This window comes from Hyperolius riggenbachi, chromosome 10 (assembly GCF_040937935.1).
Source record: "Hyperolius riggenbachi isolate aHypRig1 chromosome 10, aHypRig1.pri, whole genome shotgun sequence".
NCBI lineage: Eukaryota > Metazoa > Chordata > Amphibia > Anura > Hyperoliidae > Hyperolius > Hyperolius riggenbachi.
In genome coordinates, this window is record NC_090655.1 from 42205073 (window position 1) to 42228793 (window position 23721).

At 46.5% G+C, this 23721-nt stretch overlaps 1 protein-coding gene across 2 annotated transcripts in view; it reads right to left on the minus strand.

The window, feature by feature from the left end:
- Window positions 1–1969: 1969 nt before the first annotated feature.
- The window catches only part of LOC137535560 (opsin-VA-like), a 378568-nt gene continuing 356816 nt past the window's right edge, over window positions 1970–23721 (minus strand). For both annotated transcript variants that reach the window (XM_068257397.1, XM_068257396.1), the window contains 3 exons: window positions 19681–19798; window positions 10832–11071; window positions 1970–2868 (listed from right to left, as the gene is read on the minus strand). In XM_068257397.1, the coding sequence (XP_068113498.1) occupies window positions 2650–2868; window positions 10832–11071; window positions 19681–19798 (577 nt within the window). In that variant the 3' untranslated portion in view covers window positions 1970–2649. The remainder of the gene's footprint in view (window positions 2869–10831; window positions 11072–19680; window positions 19799–23721) is intronic.

Below are 23721 nucleotides of genomic sequence, written 5' to 3' on the forward strand. Positions count from 1 at the left end.
GATAGAAATGAAACACTACACTTTATAGAGAATTGATGTGTGCATCAAACCAAGTAACACCTGACAAATACAAATGATGTATACTCATGTATGTATCCCCAGCTATGGTATGATGTATACTCATGTATGTATTCCCAGCTATGGTATGATGTATACTGGTTTTTAAAATAGTATAATTCCCTGGCAGAAGAGACCCTCCTCCCTCCGGTAGGAGGGAGGAGGGAATAGGTAGAAGGGTAGAAGGGTAGAAGGGTAGAAGGGAAGAAGGGTAGAAGGGTAGAAGGGTAGAAGGGTAGAAGGGTAGAAGGGTAGAAGGGTAGAAGGGTAGAAGGGAAGAAGGGTAGAAGGGAAGAAGGGTAGAAGGGAAGAAGGGTAGAAGGGAAGAAGGGTAGAAGGGAAGAAGGGTAGAAGGGAAGAAGGGTAGAAGAGAAGAAGGGTAGAAGGGTAGAAGGGAGAAGGGTAGAAGGGTAGAAGGGTAGAAGGGAGAAGGGAGAAGGGTAGAAGGGAGAAGGGTAGAAGGGAGAAGGGTAGAAGGGAGAAGGGGAGAAGGGAGAAGGGTAGAAGGGAGAAGGGTAGAAGGGAGAAGGGTAGAAGGGAGAAGGGTAGAAGGGAGAAGGGTAGAAGGGAGAAGGGAGGTTAAAATCTCCCTAGCAGAGTGTGTAGCAGCTGTCCCATAACTAATTAGTGTAGGTAGGCAAATGGTATAAAGGACCTTGCTTGGAGGAGGGAGGGTCCTCCAGCAGTGATGTGTATTTCACTCAATTAGGTGTGGCTCCAGGTATTAGAGCTTTTGAAACATGTTTTCTTTCATTTTTCCAGCTGATAGAATGTTTTAAAACTTTGAAAGTTCGCCTCCCCATTGAAGTCTATTGCGGTTCGCGAACTTTTTCGCGAACCGAACCTTTTGCGGAAGTTCGCGAACAGGGTTCGCGAACCTAAAATCGGAGGTTCGGCCCAACTCTACCCGGCGGACGTCCGATGACGTCAGAGCGCCGGCGTGGGACGCAGAAGTACCAGGACTTGGAGCGCAGAAGAGCCCGACCTGGCAGCCGGCCTGGCCAGGTCGGGTCGGCCACCGGAGACCACCGGGAGCGGCGGCGAGGGCACCTCCTGCCTGCCACGGGCTGGAGGAAGCCCCAGGTAAGTGGAAATTGATTTTTATTTTTCCTTCACCCTCCCTGAACCTTTCCTTTAAAGACAGGAAAAACCTGGTCAGATGAATCATGAGATTTGCTGAGAAAGACAAATGCCAGGGTCAGAGTTTGGCATTAACAACATTGTATCCATGGAGCCAAACTCTTGTATCATCAGTCTAGGCTGGTGGTGGTTTGGGATGCAAAAGAACAGGGAATTCAACATAACATGAATGTACATTATTATTATTATTTTTAATTTATATAGCGCCAACATATTCCGCAGCGCTTTACAAAGCACAATAAGACGACAAGGGGAACATAGATATACTAACAGATTGTAAAACAGAGTTCCAAGCAGCACAAATATTGTGACAAAAACAGTAAACATTAGGAGGAGGACCCTGCCCTTGCGAGCTTACAATCTAGTGGGTAGTGGGGGACACATTAGGTAAGGGGGTGAAAGATGGATGAGGCAGTGACCCAATGCCTCTGATTACATTGTGTCAAATAAGTAAATAAGGGATATAGAATGTTATAAGCTTGTCTGAAAAGGTGTGTTTTAACCTGCCTGGCGTTCTATTAAGATCGCCAGGCAGGCTGCGGGAGGGGTTTTTTTGAATAAAAAAAAAACTATTTCATGCAGCCAACTGAAAGTTGGCTGCATGAAAGCCCACTAGAGGGCGCTCCGGAGGCGTTCTTCCGATCGCCTCCGGCGCCCAGAATAAACAAGGAAGGCCGCAATGAGCGGCCTTCCTTGTTTTGCTTACATCGTCGCCATAGCGACGAGCGGAGTGACGTCATCGACGTCAGCCGACGTCCTGACGTCAGCCGCCTCCGATCCAGCCCTTAGCGCTGGCCGGAACTTTTTGTTCCGGCTACGCTGGGCTCAGGCGGCTGGGGGGACCCTCTTTCGCCGCTGCTCACGGCGGATCGCCGCAGAGCGGCGGCGATCAGGCAGCACACGCGGCTGGCAAAGTGCCGGCTGCGTGTGCTGCTTTTTATTTGAGCCAAATCGGCCCAGCAGGGCCTGAGCGGCAGGCTCCGGCGGTACTGGACGAGCTGAGCTCGTCCAGACCGCCCAGCAGGTTAAGAGTGTGTTTGAAGATGTCCAGGTTTGGAGCATGACGTACAGGCTGGGGAAGAGATGTGATAATGCCAATATGCACCAGTATCTCAAAAGAATGTTTCCAACATCCTACAAAATGCATACCACAATTTTTTTTATTTTTAGGGCAAATAAAAGATTTACCCAATATTGTGGTGCCCCTTATTAAGTGCCCAGTGAGGGTAAGTAGATGGTACCACCTGTGTGGAAGAAAGTGGGTTTCAATCTCACAGTGAACATAGTTGAATGGAAGTTAAAAAGTCAAGGCTATAAGATGTTATTTTGTGCCTTATCTTGATTTGTGGTGGAGGTGCCCATGTTATTGCCATCCTTTGTCGTGATGAAGATACATCTATCTAGCATTCCATAGATATGGCACACTTTGAATGTCACTTGTACTCAAGCCTGCTACATTGGACATACTTTGTTCTCCGATGAGGGCAACTGTGCAAATGAATTGCAGGTGCTTGGTTCCTCTTCAGTCCTTCGGGTGGAACTGATGTGTGCGGATATTGCCTGCATTTCTCCAGCATTGCGGTTCAGCATTGCCCTCTCCGACGTCGGATTGTTGGACTCTTTCTGTTCTAGGTCATTGCAATGGAACATCTGAAGGAGACATCGTCTGAACTGTGATCAACAAGAAAAGAAAACCGTGAGAATACTTTTATAATGAAAACAAAACATGCTAAAGTTGTTTGATCAAAATTTTAATAATACTTTAGAGCAAACCAAAACAAAAAAATGTCAATAGAAAAAACACATAATGAGAATTAAGTCTCATACACACGTATAAGGCATGTTGCCCTGCAGGGATCGGGACCCTATCAACCATGCTTTACGGTAAGTGACTCCAACGGATCCCAGGAGCAACATCAATAAGAGTGCATAACAAGCAGATCGACTCAAACGACTGTTAGGCTGATATTGTGCAATTTGAATGTGCCCATATCAAGCAGTATGTTGTTCCACTTGAATAAGCAGTATGCCAATTGTTGGTCGTTCAGTGGGTCGGTGTGTGAAAAATACAAGCCGGGCAAATGCTTGGTCATGTCACTGGGTTGGTCGTGCGGAAAAGTGGCACGTGTATATAAGCCTTTAAAAGCAACATCTGCGGCCCTCCTATCTAGCAGGGGTCCCTGATGAGTTCCTTTTAACAAATACCAGTTGCTTTGGCTGCAGAAGTATCTGAATTACACACCTGGTAACAAGCATGCAGCTAATCCAGTCAGACTTAAGTCAGAAACATCTGATCTGCTACATGCTTGTTCAGGGTCTAGTGATACGTACACACATGCGACAACGATCGTTCGTTATGAACGACGAACGAACTTTTAATTGAAGAAAGAACGACCTAAGTAAAGTTAGTTGTAAAAGGTCTGTAACGATCTGATAGTTAAAACGAACGTTACAACAAATAAAGCAACGATTGCGCTTGCGCATATAAATAAAAAGTTCCATGGAGAAATAGTGAAATGCGCATGTCCAGCCTGGTACGAACGACCGTTTCCAACGATGTACTACTTTTGCAAACGATCGTCATTGGGAAAAATCCGCCAAGCTAGATCATTCGTTTTGAACGATCTAGCTCGTCCGTCGTTAGACTTCATGGTCGTTGGCTGCTTTTTTTCAAACGATCGTCGTTTGAAATGATCGGGGAACGATCATTTCAAACGACTATAGTCGCATGTGTGTACGCACCTTAGGGCTAAACATAGTAGAGGCAGAGGATCAGCAGGACAGTCAGGCAATTTGTATTGTTTAGAAGGAAATAAATATGGCAGCCTCCATATCCATCTCACTTCAGGTGTCCTTAAAAAGTGCCCCTGAACTTATTTGTAAATGACATATATTTAATGCTTTTTTATTTGGCGTGCTGTGACATATGTGTCCCTGTGCCCCCCTCTCTGCTAAGCCATAATGCAGAGCTAATGATGGGCAGGGAGGAAGTGTCAGTTCTTCCTCCTCTCTGCCTGCCCCTTAGTTCCACCCCCTGCACTTGCTGCTTATAGTTCCACATAGTTGCTCAAGTTGAATATTTCGGCTGAGTAGAATGGGGGACACAGGGGGCACTGGACGGGGAGGATGGTGGTGTGAAATACAGTCTATCACAGAATGACAAATAAAACAACATTAAAAGTATATGATTTAAAAATGAAAATCGACTCGGCAGCACTGAAAAGGCTTGGTGTTTCTTTAACAGTTTCACAGCATCAGAACTTTGTTTCTCTTATACAAGCCTCATTTTTAGCTGCACAGAAGAAAACTGCCCGGGCTTTTTTCCCCTGATGCTGTGCAAAGCATGATGGGATTTCTGATGTTGTTGTTCTCGTTCTGCTGTTTTGGTGCATTTTTTTTTTTACATTTTGAATTTGACATTTGAAGCCTAGTGTGTGCAGCTGGGAGGGGTAATCAGGACAGTTGGAACTGTGTCTCCTGCTCCTTGTCACCTCCTTTCAACCAAAAAGATGGCTGCCCCCATGAATCACAAACATTTGCCTGTTCTTTTAAAACAGGGTGGGTAAGAGATTATATTACCTTGCGTATTTTCCGCCATATAAGACGCACTTTTTCTCCCTAAAAAATGGGGAGAAAAAGTCCCTGCGTCTTATATGGCAAAGGCAGGGAATCCCCGACTTATGAACGCCCGCTGTTACGCACAGCCGACCCGCCGTCATTGGGGATTCCCTGCCTGCTCTCTCCTGTGCCTCTGCTTCCGTTCTCTGTGTCCCCGCTGCCGTGTATAGCGGCAGGCTTTGCCTCCCCATGTCGCCGCATGCTGTCCCGCGTATAGCTGCAGGCTTTACCTCCCCCATGTCGCCGCATGCTGTCCCCATGTCCCGCTGCCCGCGTATAGCTGCAGGCTTTACCTCCCCCATGTCGCCGCATGCTGTCCCCATGTCCCGCTGTCCCCATGTCGCCGCATGCTGTCCCCGCTGCCCGCCTATAGCTGCAGGCTTTGCCTCCCCATGTCGCCGCATGCTGTCCCGATGTCCCCGCTGCCCATATAAATGTATAGAGGCAGTCTCTTACCTTTCCAGCAGCGCCCGCGGGGACATCGGGACAGCCGACCTCTTCACTGCTGCACTTCTCGCTCTAGTGTTGGCTTGTACTGATGACGCGTCATCAGTACAAGCCAACACTAGAGCGAGAAGTGCAGCGGTGAAGAGGTCGGCTGTCCCCGCGGGCGCTGCTGGAAAGGTAAGAGACTGCCTCTATACATTTATATGGGCAGCGGGGACATCGGGACAGCATGCGGCGACATGGGGAGGCAAAGCCTGCAGCTATATGGGGACAGCGGGACATGGGGACAGCATGCGGCGACATGGGGAGGCAAAGCCTGCCACTATACACGGGCAGCGGGGACATCGGGACAGCATGCGGCGACATGGGGAGGCAAAGCCTGTCACTATATACGGGCAGCGGGGACATGGGGACAGGAAGCAGTGACATGGGGGAGGCAAAGCCTGCCTATATACACTTAAACTGGCAGCAGGGACACGGGGACAGGAAGCGGGGACATGGGGGAGGCAAAGCCTGCCGCTATTTACTATTGAAAAAGGGAGCAGGGACACACGCTAACTGGCTAACTGTAGCAGGGACACAGGAGAGAGAAATGGCAACACAGGGGAGGTAGAAAGAGACACCTGGGAACCGAGTGGTGACACCTGGGGGAACAGAAGGACACCTGGGAACCGAGTGGAGACTCCTGGGGGAACAGAAGGACACCTGGGAACAGAGTGGGGACTCCTGGGGGGAACAGAAGGACACCTGGGAACAGAGTGGGGACTCCTGGGGGGAACATGACACCTGGGAACAGAGTGGGGACTCCTGGGGGGAACAGAAGGACACCTGGGAACAGAGTGGGGACTCCTGGGGGGAACAGAAGGACACCTGGGGGAACAGAACGGGACACCTGGGAAAAAAGTGGGCACTCCTGGGGGGAACGGAAGGACACATGGGGGGACAGAAGGACACCTTTTGGGGGAGAACAAAGTACAGGACGCTCCTGGAACATGGACGCACCAGGTTTAGCAAATATATATTTTTTTCCCTGGTTTTTGCCCTCTAAACCTGGGTGCGTCTTATATTCCGGAGCGTCTTATACGGCGAAAAATACGGGTATCTATTCTAATTAACATAACTAATATAACTTGATGACAGTATGTTTGTTTAAGCTGAAGTTCCCCTTTAAAGAGAACCCGAGGTGGGTTTGAAGAATATTATCTGCATACAGAGGCTGGATCTGCCTATACAGCCCAGCCTCTGTTGCTATCCCAAACCCCCCTAAGGTCCCCCTGCACTCTGCAATCCCTCATAAATCACAGCCACGCTGCTGACAAACAGCTTGTCAGAGCTGGCTGTGTTTATCTCTATAGTGTCAGTCTGCTGCTCTCCCCGCCTCCTGCAGAACTCCAGTCCCCGCCTGCATCCCTTCCCTCCCTGCTGATTGGAGGGAAGGGACGGGGGCAGGGACCGGAGCTATGCAGGAGGCGGGGGAGCAGCTGAGACTGACACTACAGATGTAAACACAGCCTCACAGCATGGCTGTGATTTATGAGGGATTGCAGAGTGCAGGGGGACCTTAGTGGGGTTTGAGATAGCAACAGAGGCTGGGCTGTATAGGCAGATCCAGCCTCTGTATGCAGATAACATTCTTTAAACACACCTCGGGTTCTCTTTAAGAACAGATGATTTTTGAAAAATCCAGGACAGGCTTGCAGAATCTCTTAAATTCTATAGTAGTTTTTACTGCTCTCTCTGCTTGGAGAACCTTTGTAAATTAAATCTATGCTGCTTGATGCTGACCTGGTTTCACTCCGTATCAATTATAATAATGGTTTGTCATCATGCTGAGTTATTCAGTACTAATAGCTGGAAGATAAAGGCATGCTATTATTGATATCTATGAAATGTAATGGTGACACGCATGCTAACAGCTGTAAAGCCAGTTTATCCCAACACAGCAACATTGACACCGTTTGCTGAAAAGCACAAATCGGAAAACAACTCTTTGTCAGCATTGGAAAACTATTAATTGTAGACAAATGGCCTTAACCAATTCACAGCTAACAGCTTAAACCAATTATCCTTCACCCACTTTGTAGGGGAGTTCTAATTATCATATGTAACAGCACCTAAAATCCATAGCACTTTGAAAGCTAATCAATAGTCTTTTTTTCCCCTCCCCAAAGACCTTGTTTTCAATATTGCTGATGAAGTATGTATATGTAATGAGCTGTGATATTGACTGTGCATAGGAACAAACATTACAGTTCATCATACCTTTATTATTAACTTCGAAAAATAGTCAACACAATGTTACTTCGAAAAATAGTCAGCACAATGTTAAGTCTATGCTGGGTTTAACCACCTTAGCGGTGGATATCTCAGCCCCTGGTGGTTTTAAAACACGCAGCTAGGACTTTGCTAGCTGCATTTTTAATTCGAACGGCGCCGCTCGCCGCCGATACGCGCCGCGAAAGAGTGCCCCCCCCCGACCCTCAGCGCAGCCTGGCCAATCACCGCCAGGCTGCGCTATGGGGTGGATCGGGACTCCCCTTGACGTCATGACATCGATGACGTCATTCCGATCATCACCATGGCGACGAGGGAAGCCCTAATAGGAAATCCCGTTCAGGGCAGGATTTCCTGTTGGGTATGATCGCTGGCAGCGATCGGAGGGGTGGGCGGGATGGCGCAGGGAGGGGGGAATCATGTAGCTAGCGCTAGGCTAGCTACGTGGTAAAAAAAAAAATAGGTTAAAAAACCCACCCGCGGCCAAATGCCGCAAAAAAATAGACCACCAGGGTGGTTAAAGCACAACTGTAGTGAAAATAATATAATGAATAAAATTGCTTTTTTTTTACAATATTTATAGGTTATTTAGTCAGTGTTAGTCAGACATTTTAAGGGTGCATTCAAGGAGTCCTCTTCATTTATAAATCTACCACAAATCGTCTGCAGGAGTTGCTCCATACCATTATGCAGACCATGCCAGATACTACCTTTAACCCTAGTTTTTTACATATGTAAGCCCAGAACAAAGGGTCTGATACTAAAATACTTAGTGGAATCTGTTATTGAGAATGGAAAGGCTAGTTGTAGACAGACCCACAATGGTGCAGAGGCTGCAAATGCGCCAAGGGCTTAGGGCTGCCTTCACACCTCACCACTAATAGAATGAAGGCCTTTAGACATTGTTTTGCGCTTTGCAATTCCCAGGAAAAACAGGTAAGGGATGCCTTAACCACCCTGGCGTTCTGATTAAATCGCCAGGGTGGCTGCGGGAGGGTTTTTTTTAAATAAAAAAAAAACTATTTCATGCAGCCAACTGAAAGTTGGCTGCATGAAAGCCCACTAGAGGGCGCTCCGGAGGCGATCTTCCGATCGCCTCCGGCGCCCATAATAAACAAGGAAGGCCGCAATGAGCGGCCTTCCTTGTTTTGCTTATATCGTCGCCATAGCGACGAGCGGAGTGACGTCATCGACGTCAGCCGACGTCCTGACGTCAGCCGCCTCCGATCCAGCCCTTAGCGCTGGCCGGAACTTTTTGTTCCGGCTGCGCAGGGCTCAGGCGGCTAGGGGGGCCCTCTTTCGCCGCTGCTCGCGGCGAATCGCCGCAGAGCGGCGGCGATCAGGCAGCACACGCGGCTGGCAAAGTGCCGGCTGCGTGTGCTGCACTTTATTTGATAAAAATCGGCCCAGCAGGGCCTGAGCGGCGACCTCCGGCGGTGTTGGACGAGCTGAGCTCGTCCAGACCGCTCAGGTGGTTAATATTGACTAGAGACATCAAGACTCATTGAAGTTTGTCCAATCGCTGCCATTAGGCTGCTTACGCACTAAGACGTTACAGGTGCACGTTAGTGCAGCCTGTAACGCTCCCCCAACGCACAGCAATGTAACACAAGTGGGCTGTTCACACAGCCCACGTTGCGTTACATGTAACGCTGCACCTTCTTTCGAAAGTGCAGCATGCTACGGCGTTACAGCGGCTTAAGCCACGTTAGACTGTCTGCACATGCTCAGTCTTGTTGGGGAGGCGCGGAGAGCGGCCGGGCACATGGCTAATTAATATTCACTGTACTCAGTGACGTGCAGTGTTTACTTCCTTGTGCGGCGATTGGCCGGCGGGACCACGTGATGCCGCATGCCTCCAAGAGTACGCATCACGGACGCCAGAGTGAGCTGCACAACGCGGCTCACTCTGACGTCCACATCGAAGAGCACCAGGCCTTGCGTTAGGTGCACGTTATGCGACCTTAACGTAGCACCTAACGCAACATCTTGGTGCACAAGTAGCCTTGGTGTAGAATGCTTCAAATGAGCTCTTGTAAAATATTGAAATTCTGCATGGACTAAACACCATTTTATGAGCCAATACCCTCCATTAGTAACACAGAAGACCCACACCCATCCATAACAGACTAAGGTGTCTGCAGATTGATGGAATTTGATATGTTTACCTATTCACAGGGAAAAAGCAAAAGTCATAAAACGTATATATAGTTCTACTCATATGATATGAGCAAATTAGTTGGCCCTGGTCTTCAATTAACTTAGGGACAGCTTATCTTCAGAGGGATAATACTGCAACTCAGGACACTTGTGTGGGGAGTATTTGTGCTTGTTGCCCATGGCAACCAGTCATATTCCTCATTATGTCTACAAAGCAAGATTGTAAGCTGAAAGCAGAACAAGTGCTTCATAGGAACCAAGAGTCATACCCACATGCAGGTAGGAAGCCAAATTACACATACGAGATATTTAAAATCTGAATTAAAAATCAAAATGCCCCCCCCCCCCCAACAAAATCAAATGGCAGGCAATTCGTCATAACTCATATCTGCAGAGCTGGATATCGGGAACGGCTACAAAGGCCCAGGCCTTGGGCGGCTACAGCGCAAAGGGGCTCCTAGACATGAAATGTGGTTGCTACATATGAATGAAAAAGCTGCAAATGGGGAGAGATAAATGAAAAAGGGATGTTAGTGCTCAAGGGAGCTGTTTATAAAAGAGAGGGGCTACATACAGGGGCATAGCAATAGGGGTTGCAAAGGTTGTGACCGCATCGGGGCCCCTAGATACTTTGATTAGTGGTAATCATTAACAAACTGTTCCCCATCCCCTTCTTGCACCTCTGACACTGTAATTGCCATTGGCAGGTTTTGGTGCGTCGTATCAATTATGTATAGAGTGCTTGGGGGGCCCCATTGTAAAACTTGCATCGGGGCCCCTAGCTATGCCACTGGCTACATACAGAGATGATACACATGGAAGAGGGGGCTGCACATACAATGGGAGGTGCACTGCAGTACATAGATGATACACATGAGGAGGGGGCTGCACATGGAATGGGAGGTGCACTGCAGTACATAGATGATACACATGGAAGAGGGGGCTGCACATACAATGGGAGGGGCCCTGCAGTACATGAGCCACAACATTCTTGGCCTAGGGGCGGTAAAAGTATCTGCCAGTAAAATCTGGCCTTGAATATCTGTCCACATGTAATTTATAAAGCCCATATTTAATACAGGATTGTTTTAAATGGGGAAAACAGCTTATCTAGTACTGAGCAGGTACACTCTACCTGTTTGTTCATGAACACATAAATAATGGGATTGTACATGGAAGCTGTTTTTGCAAAGAATGCTGGGATTGCTGACAGCCTTGGGTCCAGCTCTATTGTTGGATGCACAGTGACGAGGATGGAGAGGGCAGCATAGGGTGTCCAGCAGATGAGGAAGGCCACGATCATTATCACCACCATTCGAGTCACTTCTTTCTCTGGTTTTCTGGTAGATCCCAACCTGCCTTGGGTGTCCGACACCTGCAGTGGAAAATATAAAAAAATGTAATGATGAAGTAGATGAAATGTTCTTTGATTAGGGTTTTCAATCTACAGCATAAAAAATACAGTTGCCTTAAAGAGAAACTCCGACCAAGAATTGAACTTTATCCCAATCAGTAGCTGATACCCACTTTTACATGAAAAATATAATGATTTTCACAAACAGACCATCAGGGGGCGCTGTATGACTGAATTTGTGCTGAAACCCCTCCCACAAGAGGCTCTGGTACCGTACGGTACTCTGGGCAAACTGCCACAATGTAACAATGACACACACAGGAAATGGCTGTTTATAGCTGTCTGTTAAAGCCACAACAGCTACATAATCTGCCCACAGTAACAATGTCACCATGTAATACATGTCAGAATGTGAATCTGGGAGAGGAAAGATTTTACAATGAGCAAACTCTGACTAAATCATGTATACATAATTATTGTAAAAATTAAGCACCTTTTTATATTAAATTATTTTCACTGGAGTTCCTCTTTAAAGGAAACCAGAGACCAGATACTCTAAAAGATTTATACATACCTGGGGCTTCCTCCAGCCCCATCCGCATGGATCGCTCCCACCCCGCCATCCTCAGCCTTCTCCAGCTCTGGTACCAGGTCTCGTAACTTCAGCCAGTCGCAGCCAGTCTAACGCTAGAGAAGTGCACTCTCTATGCATCGCTCCGGAAGCCGCCGGAAAGATACGTAGAAGGCACACTTCTCTTGCGAAGACTGGCCATGACTGGCCGAAGTTACGGGACTCTGTAATAAATAATAGACAAATTTATTCAAAAATATAACACAATTAATTTAAAAAAAAATATATCGATGGCAACAGCGATCAGAGCCCACCAACAGAAAGCCCTGATGGTGGGCAGAAAAGGGGGGGGGGGAGGGTCACTTGTGTGCTTATTTGTATGGCTCTGCAGCAAGCACTGAAAGCTGCAGAGCACTAAATTGTATAAAAAATGTGCCAGCACACACAGACTAACAGCAGGCAAACTCTGTGCTCCGCCTCCGTGAGTAACGCAGAAGCAATAGAGCAGGGGGAGAGACTGAAAAAGATTAGCCAAGTGTAGAGCTGATGCTGCCCCCTACAGTCTGCTGTCCTGAATCACATGATTCAGTCTACTTCATGGTAGGGTTGCCCATGATTGTCTCAGTACTCCAGCACACATAGCCAAGTAATTGCCAGTCAAGCAGTTAGATGGCTGTGGTTATTTATGTGTACAATATCTGTTCATTTCTATGCACAGAGCTGCTGCATTATTAAGTAGCACTGCTTTTTATGTCCATCCTGTCAAAAAACAACAAGAAACGAAGGGTCCCCCATGACCTAAATTCCCCTGATTGAGCAGTAGCATGAAACAGATGCACTGATAAACTTTGTTCAGGTTTTCAGCTGTAAGCACAGAATATATTGATCTATAGATTACTGGAGTCTTCTGACCTCTATCTTCTATTCATCCACATAGCAGGTGATAAAAAAAGAAAATGGCTAAAAAAAAATCAGATGTGTTCTGATTTTGGTATTACTAGGACTAACAGGGGCTTTGCTAAATTCGGCGGATTTTTACTGTAATGTAAAATGCAGAAAAGAGGCAGATGCAGATTTTCTGCATTTTACATTACAGTACAAATCCGCCGACTTTAGCGGTTAATAGCAAAGCCCCCTTAAGCCCTAGAAACACCAAATTTTCAGGGTTTATTAATCAGAATCTTCCGAACAAGATGCAAAAACAAGTTTTCAAAAAAACCTTATAGTTTTTGAGAAAATCGATGTTAAAGTCGGGCAGAATTTCCGTGATTTCCGGCGGAAATTCCGCATTGGAATGCGGAAATTGATAGCAGAAAGCGGACACGGGAATTGGTACATGACGGAATGCGGATTTACCGCGGAATCGGAAATTGGCATTCCGACCATCCCTAAGCTTGAGGGGTTTTCAAAAAGACCCTATAGTTTTGGAGAAAATCGATGTCAAAGATGGGTGGAATTTCTGCGATTTCCGGTGGAAATTTTCGCGATTTCTGGCGGAAATCCCCCTACGGCACTTGCATTACCGATTTCCGCATTCTGATGCGGAAATGCAATTTCCGATCGGAATTTCGGAAATTGCATTTCCGCTAATTCCGAATGAACATCCCTAAGCTCTCTATACATCACAATTGATACGGCGCACCAAAACCTGCCAAGGACAACTACAGTGTCAGAGTGGTGTAGGCTGGGGCAGAGAACAGTCTAATAATGGTTACAACTAATAAGGGCTGGACCTGCCATGAAGCCAACTGAATCACGTGATTCAGGGCAGCAGACTGTAGGGACAGCATCAGCTATACACTGAGCGGATCTTTTTCACGCTCTCCCACTCCTCCAGAAGCTTCTGCAATTCTGCATAGCGTTGGGAAAAAATACACTATTTTTCCACACAACGCATGCGATTCCTCATTGAAATCACAGCATCTGTAAAAATAAAAATAAAAATAATGCATGATAATGCACACAAGACACACAAATTATGCTTCAAGATGCTTGCAGGGAATCATTCGCAGTGCTCGCAGACACAAATGTAATCCTTGACAAAGTGCATCTGACTGACCTAATGCCAAGCTTCATACACTTTGCATTACATTAAAATGCAAAACATACAAATTGGGAGGTGCAACTGATGCAGTTTGTTAATAGAATATATGTTATCAAATATTCATTTATTCTATTGGATGTATAGAATTTTAACCACTTTTTCCCACTACTACAGTATATTGATGTCCTCTGTGACTTCGTCTAAGCCACAAGGACGTAGATAATATATGTCTTGTAGCTGAAGCACTGCTGTGTACGATTGGGCTTGCTCCTGTGCACTCCTCAAGCACTATCTGCTGCAGCACTAATTGGTGAAAGCGAATATATGTTCCCTGAGCCAATAATATTGATTTTTACAATTAAAAATACTTTTATTTTCTCAGTTCATAAAGAAACATACATACTGTAGCATCATTTCAGATTTAAATTTCCTCACCATAAATTGTGACAGGAACATAATTTAAAGGGACTCTGTAACAAAAATGTCATCCTTTTTTTCTACCATCCTACAAGTTCCTAAACCTATTCTAATGTGCTCTGGCTTACTGCAGCACTTTCTACTATCACCGTCTCTGTAATAAATCAGCTTATCTTACCCCTGTCGGATTTGTCGCCCTGTGTCTGGAAGGCTGCCAACTCTTCCGGGCTGATCTGTTATGCACACCCCTCTCCAGGCCCCTCTATGCACACTCCAGTGTGTGTGTTATTTGCATAAGCCAGCAGCGTCTCTGCTCTCTGATATCAGTGAGAGAAGAGAGCTGGATAAAAATCCTCCTCTGTTAGGCTGTGAAAGGAGCTGGCTGACACATACTGAGGAATTACAGACACGGGCAGAGCTGTCTGCACTCTGCAGGAAGAAACAGCCTGTCACTAGTGGATGAGAGCTGCAGGGGGACAGACACACAAATGATCTCTTGAGATTCAAAAGGAAGGCTGTATACAGCCTGCTTGTGTATGGATGTATTTTCTATGTGTGGACATACTGTACATCAACCTACTTCCTGTTTTGGTGGCCATTTTGTTTGTTTATAAACAAACTTTTTAAACTGTTTTTGACTACTTTTAATGTGGCGGGGAGCTGCGAAATTGTGACAGAGGGTAATAGGAGATGTCCCCTAACGCACTGGCATGTTTACTTTTGTGCGATTTTAGCAATACAGATTCTCTTTAAGTCTTGTGATAAACAGTAGAAATGGTCAAACAAAATGTGTGTTTTTTATTTACAGTAGTGCTTTTTATTTTTAAACAGGAATTGGTAAAACTTAGAAATAATGTGTTTTTTCAATTTTTTCCCATTAAAATACATAGAAAACAAAATTGTTTAAGGGAAAAATTGCCATAGGTTGAAAGCCTAGTTAGTCTTGAAAAAAAAATCATTTAGGTGTCATAAGTAGGGATAAAGTTATTGCTGATTAAATAGGGACATAGCTAAAATGTCAAAACTGCTCTGGTCGATAAGGGGGAAACAAGGTTTGGATGCGAAGTGGTTAAAGGTCAACTGAAGTGAAAAGAATATGGCTGCCATATGTATTTCCTTTTAGACAATACAAGTTGCATTGCAGCCGTGCTGAACTTACGAAGCAAAGTTGTCCGCATTCCTTCATCCTATTAAAAATCCATATCTTTATTCGATCATCATTAAAAGGTAAAACAGTGGTACATGGCAGCGCAAGAGCTGACGCGTTTCCTACCCTCCTAGGTCCTTAGTTGTAGCTAAAGTGACAACTTTGTACAAACATTTTTATATGTTGACCAGAAACACCACTTTCCCCCAGCACACGTGAAATAGGTGTGGTATAGCTCTTGAAAGAACGCATACAGGGGAGATGCTGGTGCAATGCAATAATATGCAACCATACATTAAAACATACTGTCATATAAAAATTACAAAAATGTATACAAATAGGATCCAAATGTACAGAATGATCATATTATTTAGCAGATGGTAGTTCGCCAGCATATCTTCAATAGAATGACATGTAAATAACATACAAATATGTATAGTATGTAAAATAAAACAGGATAATGCCTGGGATTCATCGTTAAATGCTCCCATTCAAGTGAATGGGAGTATTTGCACTGGACTTTTTATGGTGGCGAATACGGCGTTCCGGTCCCAATTTTCTCTGTTGTTTGAGGCGACCCAGGACACTACATTTGGGCATCGGGGGTTCATTAACCGCTGCGTCTGGTGTCCCCTGTGGGGATGAAAGAGGCCAATTGCGATGGGAAGCTGCCGAGGGCCCGAGCGCACCGCCGCCGAGAGGCCGTTGAACAAGATGCTGTTGGAGGCAGGGGGGACATTGGTGTGGGCCAGCCCCTACATTCTTAGGATTCATGCTCTCTCCCTTCTTTTTGTTGTTGTTATCCTACCCCCACTCCCAAACTGTAATCCCCCAGCCAGGGAAGGGGGGAAGGGGGAGGTGGGGAGCACTCATGCCTGGCTACGCTGGAGCATAGCAAGATGCTGATCTGGCGAGGGGACCAGGAGCCACTGGAGCTGTGGCGCCTGCACAGTACAGTCCAGATGATGTCAGTGCGACTCCGTGAACCGCATGCGGGAGCGCAGTAAGATGCTGACCTGGTGATGTCGGCATCTGCACCCGCGGGGACCGAGGGAGCCACCAGAGCTGCGGTGAAGGCACAGGATGGCTGTCAGGGGCTGGAGGAAGCCCCAGGTAAGTCGATTTTTTTATTTTTATTCACGTCGGACCTTCCCTTTAAAAGGAAATAAATATGGCAGCCTCCATATCCCTTTGATTACAGTCCTTTAAAGAACTGTTCCAAGTTGTTATATGCCTTCAGTTTAGGAAATGTGCATTTGCAGTTTGCGCTGTGAAAATAAAAAAAATGAGCAGGGAATTACGAAATTTCAGGAAAAAAAATCGCATAGCGGAGCGATTACTGTGCGATTTTCCTGCACTTCTGTACTATGTATAGAAGCTGAATCATACAGAAAATGCGGCAAGAGGAAGATTGCACTTGCAAAAAGTAAATAAATCAAAAACACTTTAAAGGGACTCTGAGCTCAAAATAAAAACGAAATCGGCTTCTGCAGCCCAGTGTAGGTCGGGAGGCCCCACGGCGTCCATCTGGCTCTTCTCCCAGGGCCTGGCCAGAAATGGCTCCCCAGCGGCTCCCGGTGACACTGGGCCCGAGTGTCGGGCTCCTCCTTCCTGAAACGTCATGTCTGTCGTCACCGCGCCGGCCACCTCGCATCATCACGGCGGCCGGCGTGACATTGCGCATGCGCACGCTGTCTGGTCTCCCTATGAACCGAACAGCCCCACTGCAGTCCATCATGAATGCAGCAGCCAGAATTATCCACTGCTCTCATCGCTCCACCACGGCAGCTCCCTCCATTAATCCCTCCACTGGCTTCCTATCCAGACCAGAATCAGATTCAAGATACTGTGTCTGACCTACAAATCTGTCCATAAAACCTGTCCAACCTACATTTCCGATCTTACTCAAAGGTACACACCTATCCGCTCACTCCGCTCATCCAATGAACTTCACCTGTCCGCCCCCGCATCACCCAGTTCCATGCACGCCTCCAGGACTTCTCAAGAGCTGCTCCAACACTATGAAACTCCCTACCTCCACCCATTAGGGCAGCCCCCTCCTTCAACATCTTCAAGAAGGCCCTCAAAACTCACCTTTTCACTCTGGCCTACCACCCCTCACATGTGCTCTAAACCCGCAGCTGAACTCTGGCCCCCTACCGCTCGTGTCCTTACCTCTCCCTCTAGATTGTAAGCCTTTGGGCAGGGTCCTCCTCCTTTTGTGTCCTACCTGATCATGCACCTCCATTACTGCGAACCCATGCTAGGCATCTGAGTGAAATTAACTTGCCTAATCTCCATGCTCCATCCAGTGACTGACTAAGCAGTACCTGGTACTCATACTGTGCCGTGTGATCTGGTTTTTCTTGTATTCCTGTATTGTCGTACTGCTGTATGTCACCCCTAGATATTGTCTGTAACCTAAAATATTGTCCAGCGCTGCGTAATATGTTGGCGCTTTATAAATAAATAAATAAATAATAAATAAATATATACAATAACTTCTCATCTCTATGCACAGAGGTGCTGCATTATTAATTAGCAGTGGTTTTTCATGTCCATTCTTCAAAACAGCACGTAACAAAGTGTTCCCCGTGACCTGAATTCCCCTGACCGAGCAGTAGCATCAAACAAATGCACTCTTAACATTTGATCAGGTTTTCACCAGTATGCTCAGAATATATGGATTTATAGATTACTGGAGTCTTAGGTTTATAATGAACTGCATAGATCATCTACCTGCCAACACCATCTATTACTATGAAAAGCGCATGACAGGAAAGAAAATGGCTAAAAAAGAGGCAGATTTGTTTTGAAACCTAATAAGCCAGAGATTGGGGTATTAACCAATTTGATTTTGCTTTTAGCAGATGCGGGCTGACTCAAAACAATTGCAGTGTAAAATTTGCACTGCTGCCCATCGGTCTGTATTCATTGCCCACCTGAGAAATAAGGCAGGTAGAACTCCTTCAGCGTGATCCTGTGGTCTGTGGGAGATTGCCAATTTCTGTGGCTGTGTACATTTGGACAGACGGCCGGATTTCTGTGAAGGCCATGGCCTTGGGCGGATGCAGCCTAAGGGAACAGCTAGACATGAAAGACGGGTTGCTACATATGAAAGAGGAGGATGAAAACAGGGAGCAACACCTGAAAAGGGGAAGCTGATGCTCAAGGGAGCTGTTCATGAAAGAAAGAGGTTGCTGTACCTGGATGGTGCACATGGAAATGGGGCGGCACATGGGGCACTGCTGCACAAGAAAGGGGAGACATACATGGTCTAGGGGAACAAAAAGGATAAATCGGGCCTTGAGGACAGAGCACTAATACATATATTTATATGTAAACGAGATAAACAGAGGAACACCAAGAGCCCCAATAGTGTAGTATGTATTGACAAAGGGGATAATGACAAAGAGTAATAGTTGTTATACTCACAAGCATGGGTCACCAATAGGCAACCACTGTAAAGGCAGGTGGGGAGATTATCCTGACCCCACTCAGGAATAAGAAGTCTCTCTCTGTAGATAGTAGAAAAGGGTCGCAACCCTCCACCCAGGGTGGATACAATATTATATAGGAGAGAACAGAGGCGTCAAAAGGATAAAAGGTGTTTTAAATGAGCTTAAAAGCCAAAAATTTGGTAATTAGAGGAGGCAGTGGTGGACTTACCTCCTCCAGACACAACACGACTGTACATTCAGTCTATTTATAAATAGACTGAATGTACAGTCGTGTTGTGTCTGCTTGGAGGAGGTAAGTCCACCACTGCCTCCTCTAATTACCAAATTTTTGGCTTTTAAAAGGGAAGGTTCAGGGAGGGAGGTAAAAAAATAAAAATCAATATCCACTTACCTGGGTCTTCCTCCAGCTCGTGGCAGGCAGGAGGTGCCCTCGCCGCCGCTCCACAGGCTCCCGGTGGTCTCCGGTGGCCGACCCGACCAGGCCGGCTGCCAGGTCAGGCTCTGCTGCGCTCCAAGGCCTGGCACTTCTGCGTCCCACGCAGGCGCGCTGACGTCATTGGACATCCGCCGGGCTGTACTGCGCAGGCGCAGTAGTTCTGCGCCTGCGCAGTACAGCCCGGCGGACGTCCGATGACGTCAGCGCGCCCGCGTGGGACGCAGAAGTGCCAGGCCATGGAGCGCAGCAGAGCCTAACCTGGCAGCCGGCCTGGCCAGGTCGGGTCGGCCACCGGAGACCACCGGGAGCCTGCGGAGCAGCGGCGAGGGCACCTCCTGCCTGCCACGGGCTGGAGGAAGTCCCAGGTAAGTGGATATTGATTTTTATTTTTTTACTTACCTCCCTGAACCTTCCCTTTAAGCTCATTTAAAACCTCTTTTATCCTTTTGGCGCCTCTGTTCTCTTCTATATAATATATTTATATGTGTATCAGGAGGATGTGCTGATATTTCCAGAAACTGGGCTACTCTTTCACACTGCCAGAGCTACCTTACCTTCCTTAGCTTTTGCATTAGTTTTCCATAGGACACAAATATAAGCATCAGAGGTAGAACGAAGCATGTTGAAAGGAAGGTGATGATGTAGGTGTGATCTTCAACCGCTCCGGAATACCTGTTAAAAAATATAGAGAGTTTCATTACTTATATAATAATTCTATATTCTTTGTATATTCTAAATTGTATATTCTAAATTGTATATTCTTTGGCTAGCAGCTGGAACTTCTGGTTAGTAGCTAAGGATGGTCGGAAAATGGAATTCCGATTTCAGATTTTTTCGATCGGAAGTTGGCTTACCGTGAGAGAAATGGATATGCGACTTGTAAATTTTAGGCCAATCACAAAACTTGGAAGCATTGGACTATTCAGAGAATGCAGAATTGTACCGTAGAAATCGGATTACCGCAGAAATTTTATGGCCAATCAGAAAATTCGGAAATATTATGCCAATCAGAGAAGAAAGAAGTTTTCTGGGGTTACAGGAAAAGCAAAGTCTGCATAATAGCGTCCATCCGCAAAAAATAACGGAATTTACAATTTTTGGGGTTTTTACAACTACCTGTAACGTTTGCGGAATCGTTTTCGTGGTCAGCGCACAAGATGCACACTGACACAACGAAAACTCTCCACACGCGTATAATTAGGTGAACCCAGGCTAGGTGCAATGCACCAGCAGAGGGCAATTCCCACCGGCAGATGGCGCTGTGGAGTGCAGACGAGCACAGCCTCTGCACGGCCACAAATGCCAGATGGGAATTGTACAGATCTAAAACAATGCAGGGCTGAACAGCCCTTAAAGAGAAGAGCACAGAGATAGACTAAATGTGTGTTCCCCAAACTAGTCGCCACTCAGCGACGGTGAACACACATTCGCAGAAACAAAGTACGAACGCGATCGCGAGAGAGGCGATCGCCAGAAGTGACACAAGACTGATCAGAACAGTACACAAGAGTAGCAAAGGCACAGCAAACGACAATGAGAAAATAACGAAAACAAGAAACGCTAACTAAACGCGAACACCGCATTCATTCGCAACAGCGAACGCGTTTACAGCGCGATCTCCGCACGTTAAGCGCAACAGAGACAAGCACACCTAACTAACCACCGACACACAAACACGAAACAGAGAACGTGAGCGCTTGCTTAACGGTTACCTCACCGAGCCTACAGCAAGAGTTTGTATCAGACAAGACAGACAAACGGAAAACAGGAATATGAGAGGAAAGATCCACTGCTCTTTCCATCAGAGCGAGTGCAATCCGGGTTCAGGAACAGGCTAGGAAAGATCCACTGCTCTTTCCGCCAGAGCGAGTGCGATCCGGGTTCAGGAACAGGATAGGGAAGATCCAATGCTCTTTCCACCAGAGGGAGTGCGATCCAGGTACAGGAACAGGATAGCAGATCAGAAGGATCCAGAGCCGCTACCGCTAGGGGCCAGTGCAATCCAAACAAGACAGACAGATGAGGTAGCCGGTAGCAACCGCTGCTCCTGCTTACACTCCAAGAACATAGACCAGAAGGATCCACAGCTGCTACCGCTAGAGGCTAGTGCGATCCAAACAAGACAGACAGATGAACAGAAGGGGCTACCAGTAGCAACCGCTGCTCTGGTTAGCACCCCCAGACAGAACGATTTCCTGACGACCACCGTTGGCGGCAGGACAATCGCAGCAAAGAGGCAATACAGACAAAACAGATAGCAACCTAACTGCACTAGGGAAGCTGCCTAGTGCAGTCCCAAGAATTACTCTAAGATAACTTAAACAAGCAATAGCACGGCTGACACTCAAGGAGTGTTTCAACAAACCATGAAGGATGACCAGCAAAGGACTCTGGGAAAACATGGCTTTTATACTGCCAGCCTACAAAGGAGGCAGCTAGGTGATTTGCATAACCAATGTATGCAAATTCCTCAGCAGCAGAGCAGATCAGAAACTTGCAAAGGAAAGACAGGTCTCTCTTCCAGAGACCTGCAGCCCACAGACTAGAGGAATGGTCAAACAGCTGTCTGCCTGTGCAGCCAGCTGAGTGGATCATTACACTACCTAACTTTATTGACAAAATAACAAAAAATATGACTTTCTTTGGAAATCAGTATGCGGAAATTCTGATTTCCGCAGTATTCCCCCAAAATAAAAAAAGACACTTATCGTAAATCCATCATAATCGGAAATCAGCATTTTTGACCATCTCTACTAGTTAGTAGGCATTGAAAGCATATCATACTAAAATGCTAAATACCTTGAATAGTTTTAATGACAAACTACAGAGATAAAGAGATACCAGTCCTAAAAATCAGGAATTCTTACTTTGATTGATATTTAGAATTTAGAATGAAGACTTGAAAACTATAAGTATGGTTCTGTGGAGTATGACATTTTTTACTTTACTAGGAAGCAGCATAAGTTCAAAAAGTTGTTTTATAATATTGCATAAACTGTAAAAAAAATATTAGGCTAAAGAAAGGGTTAATAGATATAATGTTCAAATCCAACCGGAATTTATATATATTGTAGGTGCTACAGGTTTTTACGGCGGCCCCCCGATCCTCCTCAGTGCACCTGCCAGCGATCTCCTTGGGTAATTGCCCTGACCGAGTGCAGGCTAACGGTATTGTTTTCCTACTCACCCCGCCCACTCGGCGCCACTCGCTCCTTCACCATGCCCTCAGCCTGCCTCTATAGCAACAGAATGTTGCTCCACATAATCCCCTCTTTTATTTGAGCACTTATCACATATTTTCCCCTAATCACCTGCACACTATTTTGGCAGTTAGACATAGCAACTGCCGTTCAGGAAATGCTTTTGAAAAAAAAAAAAAAAAAAGATTCCCCCATGAGGAGATGGACTAGCAAAACCTCTTGGTTCTGTCATATTTAAACTACTTATTGCGGTGGAGGCAGTATATCTACGCCCCGCAGTCAGGGCCGGATTTGTACTCTTTACCGCCCAAGGCCACTGTCACCAACCGCCCCCCTTCGGTATAGGTAGTGAGATGACCCCTTCCCCTTTCCCTCCAGTATAGGTAGCCAGATAACCCCTTCCCCCTTTCCCTCTAGTATAGGTAGCCTGATGACCCGCCCCCCCCCCCCCCACAGTATAGGTAGCCAGATGACCCCTCCCCTCTCCCTCCAGTATAGGTAGCCAGATGACTCCCTTAATCCCTCCTCCTCCCCTTTCAGTATAGGTAGCCAGCTCGTCTTCACACCGCAGCAGCTATCAGTGTCACTCATCTTTCCACTCGTGCAGAAGTTTCCTCTTCCTTTCCGTCATTAATGCTGCCCAAGTCCATAGCAGCTGGCCACATTGCAAACGTGCACAGAGAGCAAGATGGCTGCTGCACAGGTGGCTAGCAGCAGAGTACCGCAGTCAGGCACCCGCCTGATCTCCCTGGTTTACAGCATTTTCAAGCTTGCAAATGCTGCACCAGTTTAGCCCGCTGCTTTGGTGCCCTTGCTGCTGTGGTGCCCTAGGCCATGGCCTAGGGAGCCTTGGCCTAAATCCGGCCCTGCCCGCAGTACTTCAGTTATTGTCCCAGGGACGTAGGTATACGTACCTCACTGCGATTGCCTGCCTCGCAAGCACACGTTCTCATCATTGCCCGTTAGTACACTGATCAGTGATTAGGAACAAAGTTCCCATTCACTGATCAAAGTGCCTGTGATCAATGATCACTAGCATCAATGAGATGCCAGTAGTCAATGACAAAGTGAAAACACACAACACTCCCTGTCACAGTACACAGGAATAAAGTTTGGGGGCATCTAGTGGCCAAACAGTAAAAATACACCTACATACATTAAACAAAAATAAATAAATCAGTGGTGCACCATAATATGGGGGTCAGGTCCGAGCATTCCTAGATGAACAGTTTCCTGGAAAGTGGATTGGTCATCGTGGGCCAGTTGAATGGCCCCCAAGGTCTCCCGATCTTACCCCCTTAGACTTTTATCTTTGGGGTCATCTGAAGGCAATTGTCTATGCTGTGAAGATACGAGATTTGCAGCACCTGTAACTACGGATACTGGAAGCCTGCG